At 40.3% G+C, this 14209-nt stretch overlaps 3 protein-coding genes across 3 annotated transcripts; 2 read left to right on the top strand and 1 right to left on the bottom strand.

The window, feature by feature from the left end:
- The first annotated feature begins 5212 nt into the window (after positions 1–5212).
- LOC129724617 (B9 domain-containing protein 2) lies at positions 5213–6701 on the top strand. The gene has a single exon (XM_055679634.1). The coding sequence runs from the start codon at positions 6168–6170 to the stop codon at positions 6699–6701; it is 534 nt and encodes a 177-aa protein (XP_055535609.1). The 5' UTR covers positions 5213–6167.
- On the top strand, positions 6682–8943 carry LOC129724616 (tectonic). Its single transcript, XM_055679633.1, has 4 exons — positions 6682–7050; positions 7105–7293; positions 7343–7499; positions 7563–8943. The coding sequence occupies exons 1-4, from the start codon at positions 6682–6684 to the stop codon at positions 8831–8833; spliced, it is 1986 nt and encodes a 661-aa protein (XP_055535608.1). The 3' UTR covers positions 8834–8943.
- On the bottom strand, positions 8619–11660 carry LOC129724615 (uncharacterized). The gene is made up of 4 exons (XM_055679632.1): positions 10531–11660; positions 10069–10296; positions 9578–9996; positions 8619–9520 (listed from the first exon to the last, which is right to left on the bottom strand). The coding sequence occupies exons 1-4, from the start codon at positions 11498–11500 to the stop codon at positions 9032–9034; spliced, it is 2106 nt and encodes a 701-aa protein (XP_055535607.1). The 5' UTR covers positions 11501–11660; the 3' UTR covers positions 8619–9031.
- Positions 11661–14209: the final 2549 nt, after the last annotated feature.

The raw sequence follows: 14209 nt of genomic DNA on the forward strand, positions 1-14209 counted from the left end.
TTTTTCAAGAATATAATTTTGCATTTTTTTCATTAAAATCCTGCGGATTTTTGGCACACCAAATGAAGAATATCATATCTTCATATACAGTTTCATATTGTCTGCATAGATGAGTACTTTGGCGCAATTCAGTACAAGATTGACATCGTCGACAAACATAATCTAAACATATAAAAATGCAGCTCTGTCTGTCTGTCTGATCCATATAGGCTTGGAAACTACTGAACCGATCGGCGTGAAATGAGACTCTTCCCTCTTCTGTAAGGGAGGGGTCCCATACAAATGAAACACAAATTCATGCACATCTCAAAAACTAACCAAGCAAATCGAACCAAATTTGGCAGGTGGATGTTTTTAGAGGTAACAAATATATCCATAATGGTTCGACATCCCTCCCTCTACTAAAGGGGAGGGGTCCAATACAAATGAAACACAAATTTCGCACAGCTCGAGAACTAATCCACCAAATAAAACCAAATTTGGCATGTAAATGTTTTTTAGAGGTAACAAATATGTCTATAATGGTTCGTCACCCCTTCCTCTTATGTGAGGGAGGGGTTCCAAACAAATGAAACACAAATTTCTGCACATCTCGAGAACTAACCAAATAAATGGAACTAAATTCGGCAGGTGAATATTTTTAGAGGTAACAAAGAAGTCTATAATGTTTCTATACCCCTCCTTATTCTGAAAGGAGGGGTTCCACATAAATTCCTGCACATCTCGAGAAATAATCAAGCAAATGGAACCAAATTTGATATGTTGAGGTTTTTGAGAGCAAGAAAAATTTTCGATGGCGTCTGGAGCCATTGTTAAAATTAAAATGGAAACTTCCGGTTTCTATCCGGAAAATGTCTCCAAAGGTTTACGTTCGACGCCATTGCTGTTTTATGTTAAGCGTTGTTCGACCAATAAATAGTTAATGGGTTCAATGATGGCAATTTCGGTCACGGGTTACTTTAAAACACGTTTTATTATGTCAAAGCCAACGTTTCAAGGATATATTTCCTCGTCCTCAGGGCAACTCCGATTAACAGTTTACAATTTAAATAGATTAGTCACACGAATTAAGTTATTACATACACAACTTACAAACAAAACAAACAAGTTCTCGTCAAAATATGGTGCATTGGTGTTAAATTGCTGTTGGTTAACTACATGTTGATGCAGACTACTACAGTCTCTAGCACTCTCTATCTCTGTCTTGCACATTATTTCTCTCCGTTTTGACGCAACATTTCCCGACGGCTTTAATCGTGTGTGATGTGTGTTGGAAGATACTGTGTAAGTGTAGCTCATCCGTTTGCATTTTTAAATTTTGAAAAGTCACAAACCAATAATTATTTTACATATTTGACATCCACAGTGTAGTGTAGTTAACCAACAGCAACTTAACACCAATGCACCATATTTTGACGAGAACTTGTTTGTTTTGTTTGTAAGTTGTGTATGTAATAACTAAATTCGTGTGACTAATCTATGTAAATTGTATACTGTTAATCGTAGTTGCCCTGAGGACGAGGAAATATATCCTTGAAACGTCGGCTTTGACATAATAAAACGTGTTTTAAAGTAACCCGTGACCGAAATTACCATCATTGAACCCATTAGTGTCTCCAAATATCATTTTAAAATCCAAGATGGCGACTTCCGGTTTTTGAAAAACAGCGGGATATGACTAAATATCACCCAATATGGGTATTTCCGAAATCGTGATGATGCACTGAAACCACAAATCGACCTCAGACAACATTTTGAGTTGTAAAATGGCGACTTCCGGTGACTGGAAAACTGCCGAGATGACCCAAAAACAACCAAATATGGGTGTTTCTTTAACCAGAATGACGCTCAGAGGCCCGAAATTGTCTCCAAATGCCATTTTGAAATCCAATATGGCGACTTCCGGTTCCTAAACAATAGTGGCAAATGACCAAATAACACTCGATATTGGTATTTCCGGGATTGTTATGTTGCACTGAAGCCACAAATCGACCTCAGACAACATTATGAATTGTAAGATGACGACTTCCGTTGAATGGGAAACTGCCGAAAATGAACAAATACCACCCAATATGGGTGTTTCTTCAACAAGAATGATGCTCAGAGGCCAGAAATCGTCTCCAAATACCATTTTGAAATCCAAGATGGCGACTTCCGCTTTCTGAAAACAGCCAGAAATGGCCGATTTCCATTTAATATGAGATGCTTCGATACCAGAATGATACATAGGAGCTAGAATCGACCACAGACACCGTTTTGAATTCTAAAATGGTGACTTCCGGTTTATGGAATACAGCCAAAAATGACTAAATAACACCTATTATGGGCATTTTTTAAACCAGAATGACGCTCCGGGGCCAGAAATAGTCTCCAAATGTCATTTTAAAACCCAGGGTGGTGACTTCCGGTTTCTGAAAAATAGCCAAAAGCAGGGGCGACTCGTCCATAGGTGCAACCTGTGCATTGTACACGGAGACGTCAGACAAAAAATATATTCAAGACGCAAATCTATATAAATATTTTGTTGGTTTTTGGTTTCGCTTTCAAATAGTAACGACAAGAATGACTTGCGTGATTATGCGGACATGATTGTGATTGCTTCCTCAAATTGCGATTTTCAGAATTTGAGGTTGAACAGGCAGATTCAAAAGCCACGAGTCGCCTCTGGCCTAAAGTGACCAAATACCACCCAATGAGTGTTTCTTTAACCAGAATGATGCATGGAGCTAAAAATTGACCTCAGACACCATTTTGAATTGTAAGATGGCAACTTCTGGGAAACAGCCGAATACTACTACATATGAATATTTCCGTAATCGAAATAATGTATAGAAGCCAAGCATTGACCCTGGACACCATCTTCGAAGATGACTCCTTTCAGTTTCTGGAAAACAACGAAAATAACTGAATACCACCGAATATGAGTATTTCCGGAATAGAGGTGATGTACTAAAGGCAAAAGTCGAGGATGTTGTCATTCCGATAAAACCAATAATTTCAAACTATGTAAACAAATCGCAAGAAATCAAGGAATTTGGAATGTTGAAAATTATTAAATCAAACACAAAAATAGGCAGGACGAAGTTTGCCGGGTCAGCTAGTAAATAATAAAGGACCCAAATGTGAACCCTGTGAAACTCCAGAGGTGACTTTGATTGCTCTCGAGGTTTTACCTTTAAAACTAATCACCTGCGTTTTATTCATCAAGTACGATTCGATCCATATTAGCAATGTCGTTCTTAATCCCATACGTTTGAGTATAAGAAGCAGCAGCGGAATATCGAGCCATACTAAAGTCAGTGTATAAACTTTCAATAAAGTTACTCCTGTCCATTGCCCCTGAGGAAAAGTTACCAATTTCTAATAGATTTGTAGAGTTCGTATTGGTTATTGGAAATACGATTTTTAACTTGACTGAGCAAGTTTTGATTTACAATTGCTTCAAACATTTTAGGAGATCAGGATTAATTCTTTCTAGGCTAGCGAAAAAGCGCATAACTTACATAAAAGACAGGTTGAAAAGTCAAAAAGGGGTTTGAAGATTCAAATAGCATTTACCGTAAAGCCCCATTTTCTGCGCGGTTGCTAATTCTGCGCACTTAATATTAAAATGTTAAAAATATATCAATTAAAAGCAGATTTTCAAAAATGATGTTTGGAAGTGATTTCCTATATATTAACTGTTAACTTTCTGCTTACGTTTCCTTTTTTACTAAACAGCATCAACTTTGATACTAAGTGCGCAGAATTAAGAGCCGCGCAGAATTAGGGCGCCTCATGGTAATTTGGCTACGAATATGGTTGATTTGATGAAGTCTAAGCTCGCTGATTTGATCAAAAATAAAGTGTAGTGTTTCATTTTCGCCTAGAACTGGCTGCAGGAAATATACGTTATCAACATCCTGAGTAAAATTAATGGTGTTTTGATTGAAATAAGCATATATATAGTTTCAGGTTCTAAACATTTGTTCGCTATAAGTAGCGTTGTTTTGAAAAACTTTCCATACAAAGCTTTTTCAGCCATGTCAAAAAGAAAAAAAACGGAAACAAACAGATGTTTTTCATCATTAATTGAAATTTCTACCCAAACATCTTCAAATTTGGCGTGTTTTTCACTAGAAAGTAACTCTAATGGGAGAGTAGTATTAACTGCAAAAGATGCCCCAGTAGAAATCAGTGGAAACTGGTTCCGTAAAGACCATTAAGGGGCATATCACCAAAATACCCAAAACCATAGAAATGGCCTGTGGAAGTAATCTTCTGAACCAATGTTTGTAAGATTATATTTAAATACTCATGAAATTCCCCAGTTGGAAACTTGGACGATTTTTTCGGGTTCTGATCGCATAGACAGGCCAGTCTTGAAGATTCTTTTTCAAGGGATAAGGAACCCTTATTGAAGACGCCCACGATTCCTTAAGTTTTCGTCCGAAGATATATGAATTTATACTAACCTGGACGTCTGTCATGTTGAATAGTTTGTCCTCACTAGTGTTTATTGTTTAAATTTATAACTCGGTTCGCATGTTCAAAGAAGTTCCTTTTGTATTCTGAGAAGTTGAAGTAACTCCGGCTTGAGGCTAGATGTACCCAAGGTCTATGTACAGTCGCAAAGTTCAATTTATTTAGCTGATATGTATGTTTATTTATTGATCTTTCTAAATTACACTAAAGTCGATTTTACGCGGAGGATACGTGCCGCGTAAAAAAACCGCGTTAATTCCGGAATCCGCGTGAAAAAAGCCGCGTAAATTCCGGAACCCGTGTAGAAAAAACCGCGTGAATTCCGGAATCCGCGTAAAAAACCGCGTAAATTCCGGAATCCGCGTAAAAAAAACTTGTGTTAATTCTGTAATCCAAGTAAAGAGAAACCGCAATCAGCGCAAAAAAATACCGCGTAAATTCCAGAATCCGCGTTAAAAAACCGCGTAAATCCCGGAATCCTCGTAAAAAAAACGCGTAAATTCCGGAATTCGCGTAAAAAAACCGTGTAAAAAGCGACCTTAGTGTATATTCTTCCAGGTTCAGATCAGAGGAAGCCAAATAAAAACATCAGTGAATCTAGTTTTGCTGAAATAGAATCTTTCTCAATAAGAAATTTCAATATTAACTTCAATATTACTTCCAGACATAAGTTTTTTATACTTTCAGCACTGAGTTACAGTTAACAAATTATAGGATTAAATAAGAAAGTAGAACACTTTGAAAAAGAGATAACTAAGATAAAATCTATATTTCTTTAAGCAGATGCAGATGTCTTCCCAGAAACGCATTTATCGGTTGGCTTTTTCCAAGGATTATATACAGAACAATAATAAAAGTTACTTTTCTGGTAAATTTGGTATAAAAAACAGGGTTCGATATAAGATGAATTCGATGTAACGTAAAGAGTTGAAAAAATCGTTACGTTATAACGCGGAATAGCTGTTCTCTGTAACATTAACGTTCTACGATGAACTTTTAAAATCGTAATGTGCAAAACCACAATAATTAACATTTTTTCATTAAACATTGATCCCATTACCAGTACAAATCGGATCGATAACAGATGCGTATATGCGAATCCGCAAAATTTTCAACATGAAGCCTAAAGATTCCTACATTTGAATTCTTGAGAAATCAACGAGAAGGTTTTTCATATGCGATTCGAACAGATTCTGTCCGTATCACAGATACGATTCCTGGGGTAGTGATGGAAGGTTGACCAAAAAAAAACCACCACGCGGTGGGGAATGTGATTACCAAACGGCCTCTATTCGGAAAATAGCTAATTCTCAGTATCCACAAGAGTAGCATCACTCACATGCTCTGTGAGGAATATAGATTAAAAGTTATACTTACACAGTACCCCAAGCACCGTTCAACATGACTCTGTTAGCTATTCGATAACTATTACAGGGGTAACTGGAGTTTATCAAATAAACATTTTCTTGCACGGTTCGGTGGTTTTTAACCATGAAAATCATGCGTGAATAGAAAAATCTCCCCTGAAAACTATCACGTGTTGAGAATCCTTGCGCAGGCAACAACACCATGGTAACCATTTGTTTGGTCACACTTTCAGTCAACGAAGCGTTCATAGCAAAAATCAAACATTGCCTACTGAGCATTTGTTTTCCTATAAAAAAAAACATGAATCTAGTCGCACGCTCAGAACGCAACACTTGATGGCCGAACTTTACATCTTTGGAGAACTGTGCCACGCGTCCGAGTACGAAGAACCGAACCTGTTCTGCAGGTGGAGTGTCCAGTTTGGCTCCTGCTGGAAGGTTATCGAAGGCCACTCCGAAGGTCAAAGCAGCGCCAGTACGGCCCGCGTTGAACGTCGATCCTGCTTCAGCACTCCGATTGACCTTCACTTGGCTAGCCGGGGCATTCAGGGCTGGCCGAAACTACACGTAGAAGTGTTTGCTTTGAATTCATTCAACAACTACTGGCCTGTTGGTTACGGATTCGCCTATTTACCCAGCCAACCTGGATTACACCGCGTTCGGATTCCTACGTGGAAAGTTTCATCACCGAAATTTTTTGACACGGTACGGGAGAAGTTTCATACCGGTGGATTTACGGTGGCTAAAAGTGATATCGTTTTTTCCGGCATCGAACGCTACAAGCTGTTAACAAAATCGGCTGGTGCGGTTGAGTTTGAGCTGATGTTGATATTCAGAAACTTTGCCGAAAATGGAGTTGAGCTACATTAAAACGATAGCAATGTTAATAATAGTGTTTGCCATGGAAGCCTACCAAGAACGGCAAATGCAAAGCTTTGTGAAGATTGATGTATCTAAGGTTAATCAAAAAATATCCAACAAAACAACTACTGTCGGGGCTGAAACTTCAGAAACCACCCAGCCGACGACATCCAGTAGTACAACTGTTGTCACCACTTCCTCAACTGGCAAACCAGAGGTCACAACCAAAAGCCAAACCGTAACTACTACATCAACCACGACGCCGGGACCTACCTCTACCAGTTCACCTGATATACCAAAGGAAGGTCGCCTAATGAAGTCAGTACCCAGTGGATACTACTGCAGCTGTGATCTTAAAGTAAGTTATTTTTTTAAATTCATCAAAAATCTTTTCGAGAGGGATTCATTCTAGATAAATATATGCGATGTGAACTGTTGCTGCGATATTGATTGTACTGACGAAATACTCAAATCCTTCGATTGTGATGAAGAACAACTGGATATCGCGGAGTATCATAACCAGATGGGACTGCAATCGTGCGAAGTACAGGGTGGATTATTCTGTCTGGTCGGTGAGCCACAAAATAAAGAACAGGAAACGGTATGATTCACACAAACAAATTTCTCAAATATGATAAAACTTCTTTTAGTTCTATGATAAACACCTCAAAACCCAAATTACTAAGCATAAGTGGGCAGACGTATTTCCAGTGAATGACATTCCAAAGGAGATATCTCCAACCTCTTACCGGGTAAACGATCCAATTCGCATCTACAACGAAAGCAGTGAACAAGTCGAACTATTTAGTGAATTACTGAATAAACTTTCGGTGTTGAATGTTTTGTCTAAATGAAACACCTTTTTTCCAGGCATGCCTTTTTCTCTAACCAATTCCAACTGCCAATTGATGCAACCGGTTCGCTTTCTGCAGGATTACTCCGTTCAGTGTCTCCAGTCGATCGAAACATTGGAGACGTTCACCACCAACTTTGTAGAGCAGCAAACCAACATTCGTTACCAAAGATTACCGAAGCTAGACATTATGGAACACTGTATAGACCAGGACTGCTTTAATGGGACGTTTGAATTTTGCAACCTAGCGGGACGGGACTGTCAACGTACCAATAGAACCGAATCCTTCGAGCAAGATGGTTTATGGTACTGTCCTGAATTGAGAGTGATATTTATACATAACTACACTCGCTTAGAAGAAGTATCTGTTCGATTCCATTGTGGCCTACTGCAGGATTATACTGACCAAAATTCTAACACCATATGGCAGAAAATTTCCATACAATTCAAGCGTAGAGATGAAGAGAAATTTTCCCGTCAGCTGAGTGGCAATTTAGGATACCTAATGGGCAAACCGATTATCGTATCGAGAGTACTAATACCAGAAAATGATACAGCAGAAGAGAAACGTTCCAAAAATTATATGCTGGCATACTTCACTAACGACACCCGTGATGCCGATGATACCTTTCGTTTAAAACTGCCCATCAGCAGGCGCAATCGTTGCGTTTTTGATCATCGACGTCACTACGACATCGTGTTTGGTGAAAGTTCTTGGAATAAATGCAACTTCTCGCCTCGGCAGAACGTAACGAACGAATCGAATCTCACTGCAATTTGTTCTCAATTGCAGGAGGGCATTTTGAACCTGCTTCTACATAATATAGTTCCCCGTGCTCAGCCGAACGACTATGAAACACTAAATCTCTTCCTATCCAAATATGGAAACCCAATCAATCGCTCAGATGAATGGATCCAACTCAAACCATTGAACGTTATCAACGAAAACATAACGGCCGAATGGCCATCAACAAGAGACAAACAGACGGCAGCTCCTTACTTTACTTGTAAAAGTATGATTATTAACGTGAAGTACAATTTTTATCATGCTAGAACCACCGTTCAGAATGTTCCAAGGCAGCAGGTACTGCAGGAAGCAGAACTCGTTTTTGGACCCCGAGTTGACCTGCAATTTACACTAGAGGACGAAATACGGGTTCCAATCTATGCACAGGTGCAGTTTTTCGATTTGACATCGCACAGCACAGTGAGCCTGAATACCCTACCTTCCAAATGGGTGCTTGTGATCAATTTGGCTATCATTGTCAGTTTTAAAGTGTTCGCCTAATCACTAGAAGAGTAAGTTAGGATTTGTATGTTCTAATAAACTGCTAAACTTTAGGTACCCACACTAGTCTCGCAGCAAACTGCTCTTAGGAGGTTCCTTCAAATTCGTTAAATGAGCTGTCACTATTTGAACAAAAGGTTGAATGTATAGAACAACCATTTCTCTTCAATTCATTTACTATGTGCTCACCAGTGATCCTCACGAGATCATGCCCAGCGTCCGTGCGACACTCTGGTATTCCGTTCTCGAAACGTAGCATCCAGTAATCACACGCTTTCCACTGTATGCCATGCGCCCGTGTAGCACTCGCCAGTTGTCGAAAATCATTACCGTTCCAGGAGTTAACTGAAACTGCCAAGCCATTGTTTCGTCATTAATCTCGGCCGCTAACCGTTTGTAGTCTTTGTAGAATTGGGGAATCTGTCGCTGCGGAATTGTGTTCAAAACGGCTCTGTCGTACGTGTTGAATCGAAGCTGCTCCACTTCCCCCGTTATAATGTTGCGTTTGATTACTGGGGCACAGTAAGTGTGGTGTTTGCCTTCCTCCAAGTACTCACCCGTTAAAGGATAGTTGCATAATCGTTCGAACGCCTCTGCATCTTTAAGTTTAAGCTGCTCGGCTGCCTTGAAACCATCGATTAGAGTGGTTTCTCCTCCGGACCCATTAAACTGGATGCAATGAAGTACCTGGAAGGCGTACGTTCATGAATACCCAGAACCATCAGCAAATCATGCACTACAAACCTGCAGTCCCGATGCGTCACAAAAGTACGTATTATCCGTATGCAGTCCCAAGTAATTTTTAGTGTAGGCAGTATCACCATGATCCATTTGGTCACTAAAAGTCCACATTTCTCCGAAAAACGTTTTATGGATGGGAAAAATCCTTTTGATAGCCATTTCTGTGCTTTGCTGGTTGGGGGGAACCTTCTGGATGAAGGCAACACCGTACGCTACCAAGCTCTTGACCACCTTAGAGACAGCTGCATCCTCACAAATTAGCTCGCTCAGCGACACCCGGCAATACTCGGGACAAAGACTGATAAGGTCACGATCCCAAAGCACCGGCTGAGCGTGCTCCCTAAGTAGGTTTTCCCGAAATGCTTCGTACTGGGAATGGAAGATGAAATCCAAATCGTACGAGGATACATGATCATCCATCCCTAAAATATGCGAAAACAAATTAATTAACTTCTTTCTCGTACAACTAAAAATCAAAAGCTATTTCAACTCACATAACACCTCCAGCTTCCGATCAGTCAACGTAAAGTTTGCCGGCCTCACATCGTCCGGAATGTCTAGAATGGACTGCGAACGCTGGAATGTTTCTTGATTGTAACACTCCGCGCAACGGCAATGATCCCGTAGCCAAATATAGCTCACATGGATAGGTTGTACTAATTCATTTCCAGGTATTGTAAGAAAGTACCGTTCATCGACGGCAGACTGCTGGCCAACCATAGCTGTTAACAAGTAAAAAAAAATAAACAACTTAATCCTTGGCGCACAAAACTGCCACTGACTGGAATTGCACATGGAATTCTATTTTATACGACGAGCGGAGACCTTTTAATTGATAACGTGGCTAATGTCAAAATTTGCGCAAGTCAGCACATGCTTGATAACGTTCAGGCCTTCCGTTTTTGCTCATTGACACAGTTCAATGAGAACTAATCTGCAAATATAAACAAACTTACTATCTTCAGCAGGCTCGTCCGCAGCAAGATCCTGAAAGAGATTCTCGTCGAAAGACAAGGCGCCACCGGCCTGTTCTTTTAACTTCTTCTGTAATTTCTGCAAGTTCTCTGGAGTGCATGCCAGCAATGCCAAAACTTTAGTAGTATTTTTGGAAACTTCGTTAGTCTCTGATAAAGCTGTTTCTTCTTGCTCAAACAAATTTCCGCGAGTTTCGAGCCGATCCATCTCAGTCTGTGTCTCAGTAGAAACAGTTGACACTTTATTCGGAACCACACCTTCTTTTTTTGGTGACACAATTTTTACCGTTCTAAGAACTACTGATTTTTTTGCTCCCTCTTTCGAGTCATCAAAATCTACGACGATATCGGACTTTCGTTTAAATTTGAAAATTTTACCCGGTGTGCACCCGGCCATTGTTCGCTTCTGGCCAACCTGGAGTCGTAATTGTTCATGCTTCTTTGTCGGGAGGAAAAGGGACTCATCTGGCAAACCTGGTATGGTTACTATTTCCAAGCTTGATGACATAGCACTAGAACTATCGTCAACTAAGTTTCTTTCCACTAAATGAGCCTTATCCTCTGGCAGCATCGGTTGAACTTGTAGGCTTACCGTGACTCCCTCCCTGGAATCGTCGGAGCTTTTCGGCGGTTCGGTGTAAGGTATTCGTACCATCGGGGGAATAATGCGGTTCAGTCCTTCCTCGTCATTCAACGCAAACAAATTCAACGATGGATTGGCGGTCACATTCAAACTTCTGGAGAGTTTGTTTTTGTAGTCCGAATCGCGGAAATGGCGAGTACATACAAAATATCTACCCCTTATGGTGTCCAGATCAAATTTTTGCAGCTCCGGTATGGACAGTATTGATCTCCAAGTTTCTGCTCGATCCTTGTCCGATGGAAATTTATGCACTAGGTCGGAACGTTCGCCTTGGCAGCAAGGTACAACACAAGGCCGAGGTTTAGCCATTATCCGAATAATTAGCGGTATTAATCTTTTTTAATTTTAACTTAAGCAAATCAGAAATTAGCACTATAAAATGCTTCCAGTTCAGAATTCAGTTAGAACTTTTGTTTACGGCTATTCCTGAAAGAGCTGTTCGGTTTTGCATGGATTTGCGTCTGTTTACGTCAACTCTGGGTTTAGTACTAAGCAGCTAGGGTTGTCATACTAGAATGAAAAGAAATAATCTGTACTAAAACAAGTAGCATTTGTGATTTTTTAACATGCATCCCCGAAAAAAGTACCATGTATTTTGCGGTGAGAACAGAGAATGAATGATGTTTTTCGTTGTAACCATTAAAAAAAACATCGTATTTTTACGGACATTTCCATTTTTACCGACGTTTGTTTTTGTTGTTGAATCCACCGCCGACAATTATTTTACCATAGAAAACATTTTTAGTAACCTCCGAGTGACTTCTAAATAAAGCTCTGTCCATTTAGAATCCGGAATAATAGTGTATCTTGGTAACGGATTGATGTACAAATAACGTTAATACATCAAAACAAAGGTAATTCACTGAACTTCAAGGAAACAATATTATTGCAAATTATCTCCCTTTGTTTCTAATGAAAATTTGCACTTTCTTCTTCAAGGCCTGAATTCACACACGGCGTGACAACGCCTTCCTGACGAAAATTGTCAGTACCTTCTTAAAACCTTATGTGTCTCCTAGCATCTGCTACCTTCCACTCTTCTTCACAAAAGACGCAATCGCGTCGTCTCACCTTCTTGTCGTCATGCCTCCCAAACTATGTTTATTTATATTTGTTGGAGGAAAAAATAAAACAACGTACTCCTCGAATTACCAGCAAGCGGAAAATGAGACAATACAGCGTTGCCAGCCCCTCGTCAATAGAAGGCGTCACAAGACCGTGTGGAAGGAGCAATGCGTCGTCACGGAAGACAGTCGAGTGCGCAGAAGAAGGCGGCGAGCGAACACCTTCTTTGCTAGAAGGCAAAGTTAAAAGGCCCTGGCCAAAAGGCGTCCCAACAGATGGCGCAATTACACCTTCTAATGTGTATGGAGAAGGTGTCATTAATCAGTCATCAAATCTACGTTATTATCGCGGTATCACTGGATGACCTTCCGGCTGTAGTGCCAACTCGCCAAGTTTGGCAAATTTGTCCATAAAAGCAAACGTAAACTTCGCAGGAGTATACTGCCGTTCCAAGCATAGTTGTCCCAGCGTGCATAAGGTGCATGGGACAACTATGCTTGGAACGGCAGTATAGCAACCAGGGCCTGCCACAAAAGATAATGAATATGATGGTCGCAGTGGCACTCTTGGTCCCAATGTCCTTCAGGCATACAAAAAAAACTTCGAAGGAACATCTCCTCGTGCCGTGTCCATGTAGAATTTTTGGTCAAGAAACTGTTCGAAACACATTTTGACGTAGTTCTAATGTTCTGTTTGGTTGCTTGCTAGCTCGATAAGAACGATATCCTACTCGCAATCGAATTCTTCGAACGATGCTGCGAGCAGCAGCGTATTTTTGTGCGATTTCATTATCTTAAAGTCCAGGGTTTGCTCTGACGGTTCTCAACACTTACTGGTTCAGCTTGCGGTCATATGTTCCACTACGACGCTTAGCTTGAGGCACTCAATCCACGCTCTCTCGCTCCCTGAAACGTTTGAGCACATCATACACAGTAAATTTGGCGATTTTCAACGTTTTTGCGATTTTCATTGATTTATCAACGTGGGTATGCAGTTTTTCCTCTCTTCTCGGCTTCCATTTGGAATGACTTTTGACTCACTGCATGAATCACGTGAAAAATTTTACCACAGAAAGAGGGCGCCTAGGTAAACAAACAGCTGTAAAAGAATTCTTGCGGCGGTCACTTTTTGTGCCGCTGCAACACAATAAGTGATTCCGGATTCCAACTGGACAGAACTTTACATGATTTCCCATGTACCAAATTGCTGTTAAGAGCAAGCCCAAGTGGCTAAATTGAAGTTTCTAAAGCTAGTTTGGCAACTCCCACCATAACGCGGCTACCGCACCGGGCGTTGCTATGTTGGTTTGGGAAGTAGCAATCCCCACCTCGGGTAGTAGCGAGTTATTAAATTTGGCAACGCGATAGCAACGTGTCGCATCGTTGCTATTCGATGAATAATGTCAAACTGTTGTTTGTTTTGTTGTGCTCGATAGTAAATGTTCGTAACAATATTATGAAAATAATGAGTGTTTCGAAGGACGCAAGTATCGGCGTGAATCAGTCTATTTTAATTTCGATTGAGCTGAAACTCGAGATGACCATTTTGGTTGGCAATCTAATCTACACGAAGCATAAAGCTCAAGTCCTCACAAGATTGGTTAACATTGTCATTATTTCAATAAAGGTTTGAGCGAATTGCTCGGGAGTATTACCGACTATTGCTGCTGACTCTTTTGAAGGCATGTTAGTCTCAGTTTCTCGTTGCGTCCGGTTGTTGAATAAAAAACCATTTTTCGCATCTACAGCTGTTTTAATTTTCGGAAACAACGTAAGACGGATTCGAAAGCGGCGTCGGAATGGTCATCGGTATAGACCGGTGTTTTCGAAAAAAATCATTGTTAAAACGCTGGATGGCAAACTTCCTCAGCATAGCAGTTAATATTTTACCGTTTTCCAGGCTGAGAGCCACCCCGAATCTTTCCAAAAATCCTTTTCATACTCGCGTATAAAA

Source organism: Wyeomyia smithii, chromosome 2, assembly GCF_029784165.1.
Source record: "Wyeomyia smithii strain HCP4-BCI-WySm-NY-G18 chromosome 2, ASM2978416v1, whole genome shotgun sequence".
NCBI classification, from domain to species: Eukaryota; Metazoa; Arthropoda; class Insecta; order Diptera; family Culicidae; genus Wyeomyia; species Wyeomyia smithii.

Coding starts and splice junctions, on each gene's coding strand:
- LOC129724617 (XM_055679634.1), top strand. CDS start 6,168: ATGGCCGAACTTTACATCTTTGGAGAACTGTGCCACGCGTCCGAGTAC.
- LOC129724616 (XM_055679633.1), top strand. CDS start 6,682: ATGGAGTTGAGCTACATTAAAACGATAGCAATGTTAATAATAGTGTTT. Junction 7,051..7,104: donor ACTGCAGCTGTGATCTTAAA/GTAAGTTATTTT, acceptor GATTCATTCTAG/ATAAATATATGCGATGTGAA. Junction 7,500..7,562: donor TGAACAAGTCGAACTATTTA/GTGAATTACTGA, acceptor CCTTTTTTCCAG/GCATGCCTTTTTCTCTAACC.
- LOC129724615 (XM_055679632.1), bottom strand. CDS start 11,500: ATGGCTAAACCTCGGCCTTGTGTTGTACCTTGCTGCCAAGGCGAACGT. Junction 10,297..10,530: donor GGACGAGCCTGCTGAAGATA/GTAAGTTTGTTT, acceptor ACTTGTTAACAG/CTATGGTTGGCCAGCAGTCT. Junction 9,521..9,577: donor GTGACGCATCGGGACTGCAG/GTTTGTAGTGCA, acceptor TACGCCTTCCAG/GTACTTCATTGCATCCAGTT.